The sequence below is a fragment of the Megalops cyprinoides genome, chromosome 16, assembly GCF_013368585.1.
Source record: "Megalops cyprinoides isolate fMegCyp1 chromosome 16, fMegCyp1.pri, whole genome shotgun sequence".
NCBI classification, from domain to species: Eukaryota; Metazoa; Chordata; class Actinopteri; order Elopiformes; family Megalopidae; genus Megalops; species Megalops cyprinoides.
In genome coordinates this window covers 13,974,293-13,995,986 of record NC_050598.1, presented here as the reverse complement: position 1 = coordinate 13,995,986, position 21,694 = coordinate 13,974,293, and the positions used below count along the sequence as shown (strand labels likewise).

The 21,694-nt window shown below is 43.4% G+C and overlaps 1 protein-coding gene across 1 annotated transcript; it reads right to left on the bottom strand.

Annotated features, from left to right (window-relative positions):
* Window positions 1–644: 644 nt before the first annotated feature.
* neurl1b (neuralized E3 ubiquitin protein ligase 1B) lies at window positions 645–21,213 on the bottom strand. Its single transcript, XM_036548278.1, has 5 exons — window positions 20,951–21,213; window positions 6,053–6,625; window positions 3,679–4,404; window positions 1,968–2,093; window positions 645–1,069 (listed from the first exon to the last, which is right to left on the bottom strand). Exons 1-5 carry the CDS (start codon window positions 20,979–20,981, stop codon window positions 822–824), a joined length of 1,704 nt encoding a protein of 567 aa, XP_036404171.1. The 5' UTR covers window positions 20,982–21,213; the 3' UTR covers window positions 645–821.
* Window positions 21,214–21,694: the final 481 nt, after the last annotated feature.

The window sequence follows — 21,694 nt, the reverse complement described above, 5'->3', positions numbered from 1 at the left end:
AATTATATTCCCCTCACACACATTGCTCATACTAATCAGAATGTATGAGATTGCAGATGGCAGTCTTCAACCTTATCTTGTTATGGTAAACTTCAAGGAAACAGACTTTCATGAAACATCTAGTCTTTCCAACACTTAATAACATTGTGTAATGATTTTCCCTCAAAGACGATTGCCCTAAGATCCTTTTGCACTTTCAAAAAATCTCTTCCCTTTGCATCCATACATCCAGGATTACTCTGTCCTTGCCTTACCTACAAGCCTCCTTCAGTTCAAAATCCAGTTCTTCATTGTTCTTACATATTAAAGGGGCTACAATCAGCAATATCTTTCAAGACTTTCCAATCAAAGTATGCCAAACATGATTGTCATATGGTTAACTCCTAGGTCAAAGTAGACATTGTTGATCTTATTGTCAAAGGCACTGGCAGTTCTATCACTCTGATAGGAGTGCAGAGGGGACCCTGATACAAAAAAAGCCTCCCCACCCCTCGCTCCATTAGTCCTACATCACAGAGTGAATGACCTCTGACCCTGTAGGGGGAGACAGGCTTGAGAGTTTGCCGCTTCACTGTCAGGTGACCCGATGCAGAGAGGAGAAGGAGAGAGAGCAACAGAGACTGCTTTACCCATTTCACCGCCAGAACAAGTTTTGATTTGATTTCCGAGTCACTGTCAATTATTGTAGGGACACAGAAAGGGAGGAGGATACTGAGAAGCAGGCCAGGGGATGGAGACGTGTGGCGATTTTGCAGTCCGCTTTCAGCAGTGAAACGGGCGTACAATTTCGGCAGTCGGAGCTCCTGAGCAGGCCCTCGGCCTCACGGGCGGTAAGTTTTAATGACGTCCTTGATCGGCCGGCGGCAGATGGGGCAACAGGCGTTGATCTGCCTCTTCAGCTTCAGGCCGCAGTCGTTGCAGAGACACATGTGGCCGCAGGTGTAGATGACCGTGTCCACCTCCTGGTCGAAGCACACGGTGCACTCACCATTTTTGCTACCCAGAGGCAGTTCGGGGGGTGGGAAGGCTGGCGAGAGAGGGGGGCTAAGGGGCGAGCTCGGAGCCGTCACTAGAATGACATAAAAAAAAAAATGAGGAGGCAAATACAATTAACTTAACTCAACACATAGCAGACCCAAAATCTTCAAAAAGCTATGAGAATGTGTTTTCTCACTTTTCCCTTTCTCATATTTTATCCTCCTTATCTAATATTTCATAATATATAATAATAATCAGACTCCACTGAGCATGCATTCCCGGTATGTATTTTAGTGGGTATTAAATTATATACAGTGCCCGCATGCTACACCTTTCCGTACCAATGCAAAATATGAGAAATCATCAAATGCTGTAATATTTATTCTTTTAGAGGCTAAGTGTTGTTCAGCAGCATAAAGGACGACAAAACACAGATCATTAAGAACATCTCATAAGCTTGATACTGGCTGCTAGTAAAATTCTGATGAACTGCATGTTCACCTGATGTTTGTTTCTTTTAGAATTAATACTGCCAGTGTTCCTGATAAAATTTGATTTATAGTTTCAATTACTTATCGTAATCATACAGTTACCATTACTGATTTTGCAATAGTCAAATCAGTCATATAGTCATATCATCAGTCGCATAGGGCAATTCTGAAAATGGAATATTTTGTCAGTGTGGACACATGGTTTTGGCTGCAGATACCCATCTTTAATGACCTTTGGTAGGGAAATAGATATATTTATCTCTTTCTAAAAAAGTCATAATTAATTTATTTATAGATTTCCATGACTTGTTCCAGTGTTCCATGATTTTTAAATGACAGCAGGATATTTGTCCACTTTCCATGACCTTTCTGTGACTTCCCAGGGCATAATAATTTCAAGGACACAACAGGCTATGCTCAAGTGTTGCTAGGGTATGTTGTTTTACACGGGATTAGAGTTGGCATTTGTTCATCTCATGGCAGTTTGCGGATACTCACCCAGAGAGGACTCTGAGGCAGAGGATGAGCGGTTAACACTGAAGGCCAGGTCTGAATCACTGTCATCCGGAGTGTCCCCTGGCGACCCTGAGGGAGAGGTGGAGGGTGGGATGGACTGCACTGTCCCTGTACAGAAGAGACAATGACATTCATCATACCTTTAAAATGTTTTTCTCTTTTGCAGAGCCATGGCTTGGAAGTACTGAAGCAATCCTGTGATACATACGCATGCAGAAATTTTTCACACTGCAAAGCTACACAGTGCACTACAGCCTGCTGATGGTGAAACAAGGGGATCTTGGTAGACCTACCCACTGCTATCCTTTGCAGAGCAAAGAGCTATGGGCTCCCAGTCATCATCAGCTGATAAAACTACTGGGATTGAACCTGTGATGTAGAGCTCAGCGTGTGCTCAAGGCAAATACCTTAACCACTGAGCTGCTTGGGAGCCCAGTCATATGCATCTCTTTGACCCAGTGCCCTTCCAAGTACTGTATTGAATTACCTGCAACTGTTTATAATACAATAGATTATACTACTATTACTACTACTAATAATAATAATAACAACAATAATTTATTATTATTATTATTGTTATTATTATTATTAATATTATCAAAAACAAAATATAACAAAAATCTTAATCCCTGTGCATGACAAAAGAATTTTATACAAGCCACCTCAATTGCAGAGTAATGTTATGTAGGAGGCTCCACCTCAAAATTATTATGCAACAAGTCAGCCTCACAATAGGCTAAAGTAAGACATGCACTCTCTCTCTCTTTTTTCTCTCTCTCCATTGGCTTTGTTTTGGCTATTTATAAATCCCTTACAAGGCCAGTTGTTCTGCAATTTGTCACATGATTAAACCCAAAATGACAGGAGGCTTATGTGGGAGTCATGGGACAGGGCAGATGCACCGTATCTTAAAATAAACATGGGACAGGCCCCTAAGACACCCAGCCACACACACCCCTGGGAGCCTGTCAGAAGGAATGAGAAGAACTACTACTGAAAACCCATGAACAGCAGTATAGTTGTGGTCAGGGCACTGTTGCTGTGATATGTACAGTATATGTGTGAGGGTGCGTGTGTGTGTGTGTGTGTGTGTACACATGTACTGTATATAAACATGGTTAATATGTAAGCCTTTCAATAATTATGGTAATATACTTGGCTTCCCTTTTCTGTTCAGGTTGCACAAGTTAACTTGTGGTAAGAATTGAACAGCGTTATGGTCACACTCACTGGTCTGGGAGTGTTGTTAGCCTGGTCTGAAACTATTGCTCATTCAACTTGAATGGGTACACTTATGTTCTAATGTGCTGGAAGTCGCTCTAGATAAGAGTGCCTGCTAAATGAATGTAATATAATGTAAACCCACACTGGCTAAGGGATATCATGAAAAGGTCACTTTGATCAAACTTTTGATGCCAGTTGGAGCACAATTATGGTTATCACTGGGGATCAAATCTGCCAGCTCCACAGAATTGGTATTATCAATGTGTGTTGTGAGCAAAGCCTGGTCTGACACTGTTGCTCCTTTAAAATTGAATGCATACACTCATGTTCTCTTGTGATGGAAGTCGCTCTGGATAAGAGCGTCTGCTAAATGCATGTAATGTAATGTAACTTAATGTAACGTGTTGACTATATTGTTACAAGAAACAACAGGTGGCTGAGAATTGAGGGTCTTTGAGGTGCCACATACCCAGGATCCTGAGACGGTTGACAGCACCGTGGAGGCTGAAGAAAACCCAGAGCACCTGGGAGGAGTCGACGCAGAGGAGGCGCCCGCGCGCCACCCCGTTCACGCCGTGGTGGACCTCGCCGCTGGCCAGCAACGTGAAGCTCAGCACGTCCCCCGAGCTGGGCGCGGGGAACCCACGGTATACCACCCAGTACTCCTTGCGGTCCAGCAGGACGTCCGGGTCGGAGGGCAGCTCGCTGGCCCGCAGGGTGCCCGGGTCACAGGAGGTCACGCCGAAGAGCAGGGCCCCGAAGTAGGGCAGGCCCAGGTGGCCCACTTCCACGAAGACGGTCTCGCCCACCTGCAGGGGCCGGTCGCTGAACACCAGAGTCCGGCTGCCGTCCAGGAAGTGGATGCAGGCGGCCGAGCGGTCGGCCGAGAGGATGACGTCGGGCCCGCGCACGGGGTGAAAGTGCAGGTCAGAGTCCAGGAGCGCGGGCAGGCCCCGTGCGAGCCGCGCGCCGCTGGAGGACGAGGTGGAAGAGGAAGGGGAAGAGGAAGAGCAGCAGGGGATAAGCTGGTTGCAGCTGTTCAGCTGCATGGTGGCGATTTTGGCGGCGGCCGCCTGATTGGTCTCCAGCTGGTTGTTGCTGTAGTTGGCCGAGTCGTGGTTGCTCTGTGGCAGGTAGGCGCTGAGACGGGCCGCACTGAGACGGCTGGAACCCATGCTCTCAGCGAAGGTGCTCTCTGCGGGGCGCAGGTAGAAAACTGTTAGCCTGAACAAGCATGATTATCTCATTTCTCCAACTTAATTTCTCCAACAGTGGGACTTAAAAGTGCTCTCCACATTATAAATACTGAGTTACGTGTATTTACTTATATTAGCTGTAGGTACAGAAAAAAATCTATAGATAGGAACACATACACATAATTTACATTACATTATTATCACTTAGCACACGCTCTTAGCCAGAGAAAGTTACATAGGTTACAATTTTTACATACAGTTATACAGCTGGATGTTTACTGAGGCAATTCTGGCTTCAGCAACCTTTCGGTTATAAGCCCTGCTCCTTACCACTTCACCACACTACTGCTGTTACTTTCTACGTGTGTCATGCAGCTCATTCATGTGCTTTCAGGAAGCTTGAGCTAATTCCATTCCGACTCCTCAAACTCTTACTCCAGCACTGGAGTAATATTCTTACACAAGCTGCTTGCCTGTTCCCTTGCACATTCTTTCTGTGTATCATGAAGTCTAGTGATAAACAATGGCAACTAAAGTCTTCTCAAGTCTTCGCCATATGTCTGAACTCCTCAAAGACTGATAATACATGGCCATGTTTCACCTCCACCCCAACTTACTTCTGGTGCATTCAGAAATAAACAGCTCATAGTTTTCCATCTCTCAATGTGTCCTTGCCTTCTGACTACAGATGACTGCTGTAAACATCGAATAAGAAAACAAAAATACTAACATTTCTTAATCCTCACTTCACTACTGACTGCTCTGAAAGAAAGCTGATTGTCATTATTGTTTTGAAGGGCATATTAAAAATGTACAGCTCAAGAAAGTGAGCAGCATTTGTGCTCAAAGGACACAGTGTGATGTGACCAACAGAAACACAGGCTACAGACACAGGTTGGGCTCCTGGGCTACTTCTGGGTGGCTTGAGTTCTCTGCCGACCCCTTTCCAGGGACGCTCAAATTCCCTTGCCACGTATGGGCTATCGGGGGATCTGAGGCAGACTTTACCAAAAATGGTCAGGCCTCCCATTACACAGAAGATAAACAAAAGTGCAAAGACCCAGAGCTGGGGCCCCTAGACTCCATTTCCCAGGGTAGAGAGTTATCAGCTCTGTTCCAGAGGCTCTGGCCTCTCCGAAATGCAATGTGGGGAGTTACCGCTTGCTGACACAGAGCAGGATTCATCAAAGGGAGCAAGATAGTGACCTCCACCACCTCTCGTACCCCCCCTCCCACTCCTAATCAACGCCCCCCCCCCGCGTTACTTCAGACTGCTATTCATGGCTCTCTTGGAAGAGGGGCCACAGTGCCACCATGAAAGGGGCACTCAATGCTACTTTCGGTGCAACGATCCGGACGGCCTTTTTGTGCAGCACAATCAGAGGCGAGTTTAAGATTCCTCCAAGAGCCATCAGTCCTCTTACTGACTACTAAAACAAAAACTGACGCATGCTACCCTCATATTTCTTACACGGGCATCTCTCGAGGGCCATAGTGCTCAGTTAATCAGGTCTTTGCATGAGTGATACAAAGGGCTGTGAAGACGACTAATTACAGCACAATCCCGAGAGCCTCGCGGGTTTTGGGTGCCGGCTGGAATGAAACAGAGGACATCTCGGACAGGTTGACTCAGTGACAGTGACTCACCGAGCAGGGTGACTTCCTGCGTGATGCCGTAGATGTCGATGATGGCCCAGAGGGGGCAGCCCATGCTGAGGCCGCAGTGGAAGAGGACAGGGTCACCGTCGTTGACGCTGTAGAACACCCGGCCATGGCGGTCGGCCCAGAAGGCCAGCACGTTGTCCCGCAGGGCCAGCCTCTCTGGCAGGGCCTTGGCCCAGTAGCCCGGCCGGGTCACCAGGTCCGGGCAGGCATACTTGGGGATGTCGGTGGCGCCCAGCTCGCCGGGGTCCAGGCTGGTGAAGCCGAAGCGGAGCGCCCCGCTCCAGCCGCTGTGGACGCCGGACAGCCGGAGCCGGACTTTCTGGTACAGCTGCACGGGACGCTGGCTGAAGGTGACGCCATTGCAGAAGCTGTTCTTGCGCGTGGCGCGGCGCAGCTGGGAGTCCAGGCGGATGTTCTTGCCCTTGGCGTGGGGGTGGAAGCGGGGCGACTCAATGCTGAGGCTGAGGGGTGGGGCTGATGTCCGCCGATCCACGCCATTGTTTGGCAGTGTGTAGTACTGCCTGCTGGTAACGGGACGGTGCTGCAGGTTAGCATCTGCAGGGGGGCAAAAAATTCACAAAAAACCATTAGATTATTTATGACATTAATCCGTTCTTACATCATCTTTTAGAGCTGAGTCACAGTGAGCAGAACCCAGCAGGCAGAGGTGTGACACGCACACACACACACACACACACAAGCACAAGAAGGCATGCATGCAGGCACACACCCACACATGTTCAATTTTGAGACACCCATTAACTCGAGACTCAGAAAGAAAGCTGCAGGATATAAAAAAATTCTGCATTATATACAACATTATAAACACATTAATGAAAGGTCAATTTCACCACCCTTTACTGACAAAGAACAAAAGACACACACACACGCCATTAAACTTTATACTTTTGTGAATCGGGTCTGTGTTACATTAAACAACATGAATTCCTTTGTGGAACGATTATAATTAACACCACACAGTCACACATGCTTGGCAGATATGGTTATTCCGCATGGCCTCTCCTTTACAGGTCACACAGTAAGCATTGAATCCACTCAAACAGTTGCCTTCACACATTCTCACATTCACGCAACTGTGCCTTAACATGTGTTGAAATATTTACCATTAGGGACTGATATGCTTCTGCGTTAAAGCAGAGCCTAATATCTTTCATATACAGTAATGTTCAAAACAAGGGTGCCTCCATCAAAAAAACATACCTCTGAGACAGCAGGCTATCTGTAGGAGAGCACAGCTGGCTTTAATTGCTAAAAATTAATTCAAAATTCTGAGACTTTTTTAAGAAGTAAGAACAGCACACTAAAATAATGACTCTAACTAGACACATGGATGACTGCCTAGACAGATTGTAACCCCTTCAAAACTGTTCCTATTTTAGATCAGAGCAGAGTATGATTCATACCAATGGAACTGACAGCAGTCCTTTTGTATTCCTCTCAAAGAGACTTGATGACATATTTGCACCGGCAAGAACAATAGGGAACAAACTGTTTATTTTTATTTACAGGGCGCAAAATGCTGGCCTGCCGTACACACGCGATCATGTGACCCCAACGGAAAATATACTGGCTTCACGGGTGCGTTCAAAGAAGCACGATGAGATGATAAGGTCACCATGGATGTTCTTGTCTGTCAAGTTCCCGTTCCAAACATTGAAACAGAGCGGAAACAGAAAGGGTGCAGCTCAGTATTATTAAGTGTGTGACTCTGTGGGTGTTCAATAGGTTTGCGTTTGGCAGTGCCAAACTCAAAGTGCTTTGACGTTACACAGCGGGAGGTTTTGTGTTGACTGTAAAAACATCATGCTCTTTCCAATAAGGAACACTGTTGACCCCTCTACCCAATTGACAGCACTCAATTAAGCCAAATCTGGCATCTGTCCATTTAGAAACGTGTTTATCTGCTTGGGAAAAAAAAAAAAACGTGCATGAAAATGTGGTTTTCCAGTATGCCTGGAAAACAGGAGATTTGATTTAAACGGTTTAAAACGGGGTTAAGTGTTAAATGGCTAATCCCGGGGACTGTGTAAAACTGCTTGATCGACTTGACGTTTCTCTTTTTTCCCCTAAGCTTCGTTACCAATAGTTACAGGGGTGTGAAACGCTCACATTCTCCATCTGCTCAGTGGCAGCCCTTTTACGGACAAAAGGGAAGGGAGCGGATTGTTTGGACATTTAGATGAAATGAACAGAACAGACACAGCCTTACCTCTGTTTACATTTCTGCAATTTTTATATTACAACAATCTAATTATGTGAAACAATGGCATTTGAATGGCATTTGGATTTTATCATTCATTGTAAAACAAGAGGTGACCCGTGTCAACATAAAAAGGACGAATGGGGGCGAATGAAAGGATTTTAACTGACATGCTGCCACATGCATTTGCAACAATGAGAAAGGAAATTGAAAAAAGGTTTGTGTTTTGGTAAACAGCTCTTTCAGAATGATGACCAGCGTGCAATGAAGGAGATACATCACTGCAATGACTTCCACCCTGCCATGCACACAAGCCTCATTTTCAGCATCTCTCTGCTTGGAAGGGGAGGTGGGCATTTTGTTCGTATTTACAACCTATTCAAATGTAATTCTATGATATGCTCCCAAATAGTTTTAAACAGCAGTACAGCCCCAAAAGACTAAGCGCAGTTACAAACAATCATCACAGCTGTTAACTGGAGTAATTTCCCTTTTTTGAAAGAAAGGTAACTGTCACATTGTGGATTTCTGTCTTTGATTTGGGTATTTCAGGGCAATCTGGGTGGATCTGTAAAAAACGTAGGCCAAACCATCACAAGTGTACAGAGGCTGCATTGACTCTTGGGAGAACTAGATTATTTAAACATTTAGCTATAGGGCTGCAATCGAAGGACCTCCATATAAAGGGCCATATATGGAATGAATTATGTTGCTTCTCAAAAAGAAACTACCCAATCTTACATTTCGGAAATGGCTACTAGGGGGGCATGGCAATATGTGCATCCCAATCAGCATATATTCTATTCTCCCAGCCTCACCTACGCAGTCACAGCACCCTCTCAGGAGAAAGAGCTGTTTCTCTGCGTACTTCAGCTGTGGATGTTTCTGGAGCGTGTGCCGGCTAACTATAGCACAGGAAGCTTTGCAATCTATGACACCTGTCAGGTCACAACAGTTGGGAAAAAAAAGATTTGTCAGACACAGCCATGGAGAAGAGGTGCAGAAAACTTTCCCTTAACAGATAATGATGCTGACTCTGTTTTTCCTAAATAACAAGCCTGCTCATTTTTATTGAGGATTATCAATCACAAGAAACGGATTCCCTTTTGCTAAATTTTGCTACTGTGCATTACCTCTGTGCACATTAGATCATCCAAATTATGCCAGAGAGATCAGATTACATTAAACACTTTTGATTGCAACTAACACACTGGAGATGGGTTTCTACTTGGCAACCATTTTTTCATTGTAACTAACAGCAAATAGCTACCAGGGGTGTGTTCACATAGACTTGGGTGGCAGCATTGTCCTGCTCTCTCCCAGCACCATCCTGTGACGTCCAACACCGCACCTCACGAAGGACCACAGCACTGTTCATATGATGTTTAGAAACACTCAAGTATTTCCTCCTATTTTACAGCAAGTGGCAGCTGTACAACATGCTCTGATACAATAATGTAAAGGCCACTCCCTACACATAGTGACACTCTCATCTGCTCTCCACAAACACAACAGTGGTCACTGGGTAGAGGCCAGAGAGCTGGACAATGGCTAAAACTTAAGGTTTAATTCATATGTCACTTTACCAGTTAATCCAGGTGTTGTTGAAAATGATGGTGTTAATATGCTGTTTGCTTACACAGGTAATATCAAAATCGAACTAAACCTCCAAAAAGATTTCACCCATATGCGCAAACACACACACACACACACACACACACACACACACAAATAAATAAAATCATTTTAGTTGAAACTACAGCAGATGTGGCTCCTGTCATACGCACTGTTGCTTCCTGCTCCTGCCTGGGAGAATGGATTATTTACAGGTGCACTGTACTAAATGCAGTGGTATAACAGCGCTAACCACTATTGTTTTGATACTCCATAAAACTGCACATCAAACTGCCTATCAGGGTTAAAACCAAGCCAAAACCTATCTTGGGGATGGCGCCCTGAATTATTTATTGCAATTCCAAGCCACAAGCTAAATTCCTCAAATTGTTGACAGTGACCCAAAGTGCACGCATAGAAGAATACAAAAAAACCCACCCACACTCCCAAATAAAATTTCCCTGAGAATGAGATTGGCACCCGTAAGGAGCCTTGTTGATACCAGCTGCTTTTAATACAGGACAGAAGTTTGACTGAATAGCTCCTCGCCTGTGACCACTCAATGCCCCATGGAGCTCAGCTATTCCTCAGAGGGCTCTGCAGCTATATAGAGACTTCCTTTCCCACAGTGACTACATTAGACTGTCCAGCACAGTCAGAGTCTCTGCTCTTCAAGGACCTGAGCCTGTAACCCCAGACTGCCAGAAAAGTGAAATTTTCCCACACTGTTTTCACTCCCTCCCTTTCTCCTCCCCACATCCTCACACACCCTCCAAGAAGATCCTGGGAGAGAATAATTATCTGCACTGAAGAAAGAGTGACTATAAGCCTATATCATCAGTCCTGACCATGACAATTATGAGAGTGATAACCAAGCTTATGTTGGACCAGCGCTTCTGAGGGCTTTCAACCAAGATAAATTTTCCACTTATGAAATCTATTTGCCAGATCCAGATTACTACTCAACTAAGGGCTCAATAAAAATCTATTAAATTAAGAGGTCATTTGGTACAAAACCAGTATACACACATGTATTCCAGGGCCATAGTTGTGAAACACTGCCTCCAGAAACTTAAAGTGAGACTAAAGGACAGGTGTAGACCCAGATGTAGGTAACCATCCATGAGCCCTACCTGTCATATCACACCTTTTGACGGTGTTTACTGCAAATCGCAAGTGTAAAACTCCAGTCTTCAAAAGTAGCAGTACTTGCATGTATTACTTTCTACTCCCAGACTTTTCCACCTTCCTTATCATAATTTAGCAATGCCATTTCATTTTCAGGAATGGTATTTAAGGGTTCAAAGAAAAAGCTCACTCTTGTCTAAGCATCTTAATCTCATCAATGAGAAAACATGCTGGATAAAATTACATACTAATGTGAAGTAAGAATAAATAAAGGAATCTAAATTATGATCACTTATCACTCAGGATTCTTCTGAACTGGACTATCCTTTATGATCAGTCTGCAGTCTCACTATTTTTACTTATTCATTTGGCTGCTGCAAAACAAATACACAAAATATGAAAGGAATATTTTGCTGGACTCCTGTGGAATACTGAAATGGAAGGATATTTCAGTGTCCTCAGAGTTGTTTTGCAAATTAATTTGAAATAATCATGAAAATGATGAATCTAGTTGAAAGCTTTCCAATTTTTCCACCGGAAGAGTAGCCTTGATTGTATTGCTCCTTCTAGAATAAGTCTCTAATTTATCACTGTCTGGTGTGTTACCATCTCTGAGGAACATTAATTCAAATCCTGTTTCTGGATTTCTGACTTCAGTGAACCTGTGGCTAAAATAGACAAAATGAACTGTGACACAAAACAAGCTCATGTCATGTTTCAGCTAAGTGCAAGTCAAAAACATGTACAGGCGCTCATTTCTTAGGATGCTAAACAAGCGGTTTAGCAAAACCGGCGGTGTCCATTTGGAGTGGCCCAAATAGTATCCCAGTTTTACATTACATTACAATAGTGTCATTTAGCAGATACTCTTAACCAGAGTGATTCACATAGGGGACAATTTTCTCCATTTGTGCAGCTGGATATTTACAGAGGCAATTCTGGGTTAATGTACCTTGCCCAAGGGTACAACATCAGTTGCCCCAGGAGAGATTTGAACCAAAGCCTTTTCGGTTATGAACCATGCTACTTACCACTGCAAAACTAAATAAAAATAGCAAAAAAATTCAGTTCTGTCATCTCTATAAGCCTCTAGGATATATAACATCCTTTATGGCACATCCACTGTCTGAAAGGCATTTCCACCAATCTCACTAGATTACTTCTTCATGGCAGATACTGAGGTCTGGGGCTCTCTCTGGATGCACGCAGATGGGTTTTCTCAGAAAAAGCCAAATCCTGTTTTGTAAGTGGTGAAAAATTTTATTGGAAAGCCTAGTCCATAACCATTACAGGCTGTGGCAAGAGGTTTCTCCTGTCTGATAGAGACCAGATGTCCATAATAGCACTCCGCTCCTTCAAAAGGGGCTGCCATAAAAAACTATTAGTGTTGTTGTATTTCAATCAGATGTGCTTTAATTTCATTACATGTTTCTTCTTCTTCCTCTTTTCTTCTTCTTCTTCTTCTTCTTCTTCTCCTCCTCCTCCTCCACTAGTGCTGGCAAAAATCATGAAATGGGTTTGGTGAAGCTGTGGGCAGCAAAGTGGGTTGGTTACATTTTTTGGGGCAACATCACAAGCCACTGAGGTGCACCATTAGGGAACGGAAGCATACTGAAAAGCAGCACAGTGGAATCAGTGACCTTTCTCTTGTAAAGCCTCTATACCTAGCAACAACGCAGTCAACACTTAATGGTAGGACTACACGGACAACCCCAGCTCACCAGTCATATGTCAGACCTGCCTGGTCCACCCAGCCTTATTTATGTCAAGTGACAAATGTGTACTGAACAGGCCTAACACAGCTGGTAAGCAAAGCTAGCGACTCTACAAATCCGCTGAGGACTCAAGAGTAAATCCGGAGCTGTAGATGCTGTGAGGCAGCTCCAGGACCCACAGTGCGCATACAGCTCAATGTTTTTTCAGTTCCTGTTGTAGGGGCCTACCGTGTAAAAATCTGAGGTTTTCTAGCTGTTTAAACAGAGCGCCGCTGTGGTGCGGGCCCCAACAGAGGCATGCTTTGAGGATGGGTTCGTTCACCCCATTATGGCTCTGATTTAGTGTGATTGCATTACTGCGTGAACATCGGTCACTTACACGCTCTGATCAGCACCCTGAGGATCACTCAGAGTAATGTACCACAGCACATTTCCTAAATTAGCCATTAGCCCTAATTATGCCCCAAACTACAATGTAGCAGCGAGGGCAACTGTGTCTGACAAGCGAAACATCTGGAACATCTCAGCTACTTTCTTAGGATGTATCTGCTCCATGCACCCCCCCACCAAAACAGATTCTGGGGTAAAGATGAACCATGAAGTGTGTCTACATTTCCAATACACTGTGATATCTCACTTGGTTAATAGCAAAAGCAAATCAGCTCTTGTTAGCAACCTATACAACTTTGGGACCTGTGTCCCTCATATTCTGATAGTGTGTGCATATATATGTGTGTGTGTGTGTGTGTGCGCGCGTGCGCGTGTGTGTGCGTTTGTTGGGTGGGTGGGGGCTTTGTCAGTGTTTTCAGATTGAAAAAAGATATCGGAGAAGAGAGAGTGCAAGACAGATGCTATCTCTCACTAGGCCAGCAGTGGGTTTGTGGAAAGTAATCCTTTCCACAAACACTGCATCCATAGGAGAGACCCCCGGACACATGCTGGAGACTGCCTGTGTATACGGTGACAGAACTGTGGCGGATGAATAGCGCACCAGAGACTGGGGCCCGATTTTCCGCTGGCCACCGTCCTGATGTTAGTGGGAGATATCCTGTCCATATAAACGCTGCTGGAGAACCAGCACATATGGAACAAGAGATAACGGTGAGAAGAGGGCTCCTTTACCTTCTCAGAATTTCAATAATAAATAAATAAACAATAAACTGAGTCAACATTCAGAGAAACATCTTCGCTGTCTGCTGTCTGATATCCTTAAATTGTTCTCTCCTCCTGTGGACTTCAGTATTTTTCTAGTGACGAATGACCCTGAACTGACCCTTGCTATGGAGTGAGTCATAGCTAGAATGGACACACACACACACACAAAAAGAATATATGTGTGCGTGTGTGTGTGTGTATGTGCAAGAAAGAGAGAGAGAGAGAGAGAGAGAGAGAGAGAGAGATGGACTCTGGAAATTCCAGGCAATTAGAGGATTATCTCATTGGATCATTCACGTAAATGGGGAGGGAGACTCCCATTGGCACACAGGTCAGAAAGCACACAAGCACTTCTGGTGATGTGGAATAGGAGAGCCCGGGGGGGCTCCATAAATACAGCAGGAAGTGGTGAGACATCAGGGGTCGGTCCCTCTCACAGTCATGGTTAAACCCTTTCCAGGCCACGGGGAATCCTCTGTGGGAAAGGGTGGGAATGGCGAAGTCTGATGCTCCACCTGTGAACCGTGAACAAGGTTTCCCCTGGATTCCAAATATAGATCCGCCTGATCTCATCACGCTTCAGAATGCATCACATCAGAACGGTGGAGCAGAAGGCAGCCAGCCGCCTGAAACTTCCACCTCTCCTCCAGCACTGTGCCTCAGACAAACCGGGGTATGTTCTCTCAGCAGGGCACAGACCACAGGATGACCTAAACGCTGCGGCTTGGAGTTATATCCTGTATCGTCTCTGTCCTGAACAGATCCCCCACATGAAGCAGGGATCCCCCATGACAACTCTGAACAGAACCGCGTCACCAGAGAGTCGCACAGTCTACATAGTCTGTCACACTCCAAGTCACTCCCACAAATCAGGCTCATCCTATGACAACTCAGAATAAAAGCAGGCGTATGCTTTTCAGATTCATTTTATATTTGAATATTCCCTGGCTCCCAAGATCCCAATATTTCAACAGTAGAACCAGTTTTTGTCTCCCTCAAACTCCAGTTATATCTGTGTAAATAATGACTCATTTGCATGAACTTTAAGGCAAGAAAGTTCTGATGATTGATTTATCTGTTATTTTTGTACAGGATGCTTAGGCTTTCTGTCCTGATTACAAGAGACAATAAACTTTTCCACACTTCCCTAGATTTTTCTATATTTTTTGTTCATTAAATATGCATTTGAGTCATAATCCTTCGCAAAAAAATTGTGATCCCATCCCTAAACAAAGCCAGCTGTATGATTTCCAGTAAGACAGGATATCGTGACAGCTTGTGACACTGACGTGGGCTTCCTCATAGGGTTGACCAACAGGAAAGGAGCTATACTGTACGTCTTCCGTACAGTTTGCAGGGCCCTTATGGGTCACTCTGTTACAGCGCAGTGTGCCGACCCCAAATGACTTATCTACAATCCATGGCCAATACCCTTCAGTGTGTTATGCGAATGTCTTCCAGTTCATTAGGCCTGCCTGCGGGTTTAAAGAACATGTGATGACATCACATGCTTGAGAGAAAGGGACCAGCAGGGGAGGCGGTCGATTCAGGGTGCGGCTTTGGTACACGTTCCATCCCTTTGTTGAGGGTCACGGGTGCTACGGCCAAAGACATGGCCTCTTGTCTTATGTGCTTTCAATAAAGACGCAACCAGCTTGCCAGAAGCAGAAAACAGAATAATAATAATAATAAACAGACTTGTACATACATTTTTTTACTCTAAACTGCACCTTAAAACCAGCTTAAATGTGTAATGTATCAAAAGGCAAATAAACACTGTAGATGTTATGAATCATATATCAATCCATGAATATTTAATGTGGTTTACTACTCCATTGATGCACAGTTGCCCATATAGCTTACACAACAACTGAGTAACACTCAGTCTAGATATAAAAATGTATAAGAACATGTAATCACAGAATTAGTGTTCATAAATAATGACAAAGAGACAGTCATACCTTTACGTATATAGCTTTTACCTGAAAACTTCTTGCTTCATGCAGTTCCATGCTCACTGATATTGTCGACAGAACGAGCCCATCAGCATTCGTTGAACATACCGTCCCCAAAGTTATACCTGAAAATATCTTCCTGCCTGTTTACTACCCCATGCTACTGATGAAAAGGTATATTCTCTGACATTTGGACAACAGATTAGTGTATATTAGCATGGTAAACTGGTAGCTGGTACTGTCAACGACTATCTAAACCACCCTAGTTAAACTATTGGATAAATGAGTGAATAGAAGAATAAACTTAGAGTTTTAAAGTGCAGTGTGATGATGCTGGTAGTTGCTCCTCCAAAACCACAGACATTTCCATAATAGTATTTAATTTATTGCAATGAATTCAACCACAAAACCAGGAGCAGGAATACTGGCTGATTCACATACCAAACAACTGCTTGCTCAACTCCTATGGTCACATACCTGTTTTTACACATTACAAAGGCAGGTGAGGACTGTTGTCTAGTTAACGCCCTTTCTTCTCACACATTCAAGGCAACTACAATTACAATTACCACAAAACAGTTTCAGATGAAACTTATTGAATAGATCTATTACTAGCAAGTTATTATTATGGAACTTAAGATGGATCCTCAAAATGTACCAATATCTAAAACAACAATCAGTGAGTATGTAAAAAAAGGAATGACCAAACCCAATTTTTAAAGAAATGTACAGTTTCAGCTCAGTTTGCATTCAGGAAAGGGTTTTTCATTCACCAGTGGTAAGAAGACTTACTGCTATCATAAGGAACAACAGATTTACCCCAAGGAAATTCTGTAGAAAGTATCACAATATGTGTCTGTATGTAAAGTCCCTACCTGCCTGCTTCTCACTACCTCTCTGTCTCTCAGCTTTTCTCTTTTCAGAGTATTTGGAGAGCCTGTGTGTTGCCTCACCATGGTTCTGCCTAATTCAGCAAGCTTCAGATATGTCTGCGGACGACCGTGTGCTAAACACATACAAGTATGAACCCCTTATGGACTTAATTTCCACAAGGGATGGTCAGAGAAAATAATTCCGCACAATAAGTGGGTCATTGACTTTGGAAAGCTTGGGGACCCCTGGCTTAGAGCAAAGCTGACAGCCAGCACCTTGTAAGGCCTGAAAAATGGCTGTTATGCAAGGCTAAGCTATGTGCAGAGACCAAGTCTCAGTACGCTTTCCACCTGGATTCATGTCAGGTCAGGCTGGGCTAAAACTCAGGAAATCAGATTTCACCAGAGGAGGACAGAGTGAGGGAGAGGAAAGGAGCAACACAAATCCGCCGGCTTCCGTTCAGAGCCACGACAGCGGGACCCACTAGCCTAACCACATGAGATATACTAGGAAAGAATGGAACTGGTAGGATCTCTTGACATTGTTCACTATGAAATTTTTTGCAAAAGGTTTTCTCAAAAGGTACTGTAAATCCACTGCAAAATCAATTTTTTCTTTCACATGATCAGCTATAACCAAATTCATGCAAGATACTGTAAATCTGTTTTAGCAGAGGATCCCTCTTCTCAGAGCTGAATAAATGGTACTTTTTATCTTTTTTCCACAGCAGAAGAGATTTTTTTATTACAGTTAAACGTGTTTTCAAAATAATTAACAAATGATAACACCTGACCTACATTTTTCACAAGGCTGTCACAACATGAACAATTGATCATTCACCGCTGCTTCTTGATTTCTGACCTTTGCTCAACAGGACCATGACACACGAACAGCAGAATACATCTGGTAAAGCCTGTCTATAACCTGGTCATTGACTTAGAGTAATTTGAACGGACCACCTAATCTTTACACTGTATGGATGCACCACCAATCTTTAGCATCTAATATCAAGGCAACCAGATGAAATAAAGATCAGTGGATCCTGGTCTGATACCAATACCTTCATGCAAACAGATTGGCCTCCTGTCACATGATCTAAGAGCTGAGCTACTGCAATACACTTAGGAAAATCTACTGCAGTGGTAGCTGGAGAGCTTCAGGGGAGGCGTAGAACTTCCCTGTTAATGTTGATGAACCTATCATGCTTTGCATGATAAAAAGCTTGCCAATCTTGGTTAATGATCACTCATCAACAGAAGATTTAATTTTACTTGTGTCTAATGTGGTATCATTACCTTTTATCTCCAACTTTCAATTTTAACAAAAGATGGGTTACATTAGTTAAATATTAAACACTCATGACTACAGTAAAGAAATTGTAACTTTTTGTATGTCACCAATTGTTGTTTTTTCTGTTGTAGTTAAAATGTTCTCATGTCAAGTGCACACTTTTAGCCCACCAGCTGTTTCTGATGTATGGTAATCTGGTCAGGTTCAGGTTAGGGTTTATCTCTCCATTTTGTAAATTTACAGTAACTGGGAGACTAAGTTAAACCAGTTAAATTCAATACAATTAACTATGCCCTGCTTGCAGTTGAAAACTGCAAGACTATTGAAAACTATCCAACCAAAAAGACATCATATTCAATTTCACACATTATGTGCCAGAGTACAAGGTAGCAACACAAATGCCATGCTAACGTCCACTTGAGGACTCTAGAAGGCTGACTGCAAAGTCAGTTGGACACTGTTCTTAATCAAGGATGTTTCTTGAACACCAAACCATTTTAAACTGCCTACAAATAAAGTGTTGTCCATCCATAATGAAATGTATTGTTGGTTTTAAAATGCCCTTTATTTATGACAATAACAGACACCCTTCTCCTGGGTTCGCTGGAAAGCACAGGCTTAATATTTACCGGAAAATGCCAATTAATTACTTAATTCAAGGGTAAGATGTCAAGCAGTGCCCCACCTGCTGACCAAACTGAAACTTCTGGGTCACAAACCCATCCCAAAATGCAACCCCACATTCTAGCGCTGCGCGAGTTTCCAGAAGGGTCTAGCCGATTTACACCTTTCTTCACACAAGTTTATCGAGCCAGTTCCTGTGTCGAAAATAAACCTTGATTTACTGCATTAGCGAAAGGACCCTTGTGTCCTTGGTAACACACATCTGTGTATAATTCCTTAATCCAGCCTAACCCGTTCCGCGCAAAGAGAGCTAGACTAAGTGATTTTACGAGCGCGCTGTGTTGTGAAGTGTGATGAAGGATTTTTCTTTCTCATTAGTGAAGCATTCGTGGGACCGTGACTACTCCATGCATGACCGATTACCAGAGGGTGGGGGACCGGAGAAACAATGCATAGTAATTAATACCAGTTATAGTTCTGCGTTTCAATTCTAGGAAATCTAACACAAAGATTTCATTCACAGTACATTCATCCGCTGTATAACACTTGATAGCTGGGGAAATACCGCATGACAAGAAAACAACTTTTCTATTTTTCTTCATCACCGAAATAGAACATTACACTTCTGTTGCAAGTCAAACTCACTAAATAGATATTTAAATTCAAGCAACTTTTAAACATAATAAATAATGGTAATACATGGTAATACATTTTTATAATAAGACCCACTTCAATTTGGGTTTCAGCGGCCACATTTCCAGTGGGGATTCGAACAGGCAATGTATGGTAAAAGCCCAGACTTAACCCATTTCATTCCTGATGGTGCGCTTCCATGATTTTACGTTTTGATTTCGGATTCGCCACCGCCCACTCAAACAGGAATTAAAATCAGTGCTTGACAACATCTTTGATCTGGGTGTGGTGAAGTGTCTGTATTCGTGTGTAAATGCGTCTGACTAAAGTGTCGTGTGTGGTGTAGTCATGAACCGGTCAAATCATCCTCATTCTATAGGGGTACAAATCAAGACGCGCTGGACGGCTGGCCCTGCCTATATTTCATGCACAGTGCATGCAGGAGTAAGAAGTTAGAAGTAGCTACAGTGTGTAAGTAGCTACATCAGTGAATTCATTCCTTACTTTCTGTAAAATGCAAAATCCCCATTGTGTTGAAGCAAATAATACAGCAGCCCTATAAATACAAACACCTGCCTACACGATGACAGACAATTAAGTGAAAGGACAGTGCAGACAGCACAAAGCTGCCACCACTACATTCAATGCTACTGTTATTCGGCTCGACCCCATTACCCGTAATCATAGGTGGTGAACAGTCAATATCGGCGACTATCATTGCAAAACAACACAATCAGTGTGCTTTTTGTCTATAAATTGAAGCACTGCAGCATAACACAGGAGAATGCATTTTAGCTTAAACAGTGTTACAGTAAATCAGCACGGTGACATGTACGAGGTACGAGGAGACAGGCTTCGCTTCGTACTTTGCACCGGCGTTTAATGGACGTTTCGGTTCTTGATCGCATTGAGAGTAATCAATAAGACTTGAACAATAGCCGATGCAAAAAAAAAAAAACTTTGAGTCGAGCGCCAAAGCTATACACCAAATGTGACGCTACATAAAGTGGATTTCACTGACTGTGAAAATAGAAATATTAGCCATTTATAACTGCCTAGAGTTATCTGCGTAAAAGCCATAGGCTCCTAGGGATGTTCAGAAACGACTTCAATGCGAAATGCCAATAACAATGATATCTATTAAATCCTCCAAAATAAATGTTTATGCCTTCTAAGTTCTAGAAAATTAAACGCGTGCTATTAAGTCAGTGTGAGACATCACTTGTTTCAAACACGAATTCCTATTTTTATACGGACAGACAGGCTAGTGTAATGATAGACTACATGGTGCATGGATGTCAAGCTTTGGTAACAGAGAAACATTTCTCTTTCAAAGTAACGGTGCCGTGACTGCATTAAAAGTATGCCGAATCCTTTATTTTATTCATGAGAAGAAGCTCTCCCTGAAACTCGGGTACCAGGGTTCGTCCCTCCCACGCATCGCACAGCGCACGGAGCTCTGGTTCTCCAGCAACCCAACAGTCCTCGGGGAGATAACGCAAAGCATGTAATGCTAAGCAAGTCAGGAAAATAGGACAACCCGTCTTAATATCCACTGTAATATAAGCAGGAATTACATAAAATTGCGCACATTTTCTGAAACGCAAGCCAGCCATTTATGCAACCCTTGGATAAGTAAATGTCAAATACATCATTCAAAAACATAGCCTACCTATCAGTGGTTTGGGTGTAGTGTTCCCCATTATTTCCAGTATTTCGTCTCCTTTTCTGACAAGTGAATTCCAAATGTAAAACCCCGTCTTGCCTCCATTGAGTCTTTAGAAATGTTATTTATCGGAGTTATGCCGCGACACGTCCAAACGCCTTGTCGATTGGAGCAGAGTGAAATATCTTAAAAGTAGAGAAATTCAAATATACTAATCCCATCTCTACCCAAATCGCAACAGCTCTCCCAGCGATTCGCCCTTGCTGGTACAGAGCCACCCCCTTCTTCCTTTAGTATCTTCTCGCTCCCAGACGTCGTTAAAGCAACAGCCTGCCCCCAACCCCGAGGATAACGCAGCTTTACACGAAGCTGATGTTTCGCGTTGACAACCCCAGTATCGACGACCGCTCGTTCCCTTCATAAATGGGCAATTGCCCTTCTCATCATAATTATCGTGTCCCTGTAACTATATATGTTGATAAACAGGTTCAGTACTACAGAAATGTTATTTTGGATAAATTGCTTTTTTACACTCTGCGCCGTCGTTTTATTGAGTTCCTCCAAGCTGCGTACATGCATAGGTTAAGCGAACTAGACTACTAGAACGAACTAGACTACTAGACGAACTAGAAACTAGACTGACAATATCACAGTGCTGATGAAAAAAGTCTGTTTCCTAAGATACATAACCGTGGTTATCAACCAGTATATTTATACAGTATTAATTTAACTAAAGCAACTTATTTATAT

Coding starts and splice junctions, on each gene's coding strand:
- neurl1b (XM_036548278.1), bottom strand. CDS start 20,981: ATGGGGAACACTACACCCAAACCACTGATAG. Junction 6,626..20,950: donor TACACCCAAACCACTGATAG/GTAGGCTATGTT, acceptor GCCCCCCTGCAG/ATGCTAACCTGCAGCACCGT. Junction 1,070..1,967: donor TGCCTCAGAGTCCTCTCTGG/GTGAGTATCCGC, acceptor ATGTCATTCTAG/TGACGGCTCCGAGCTCGCCC.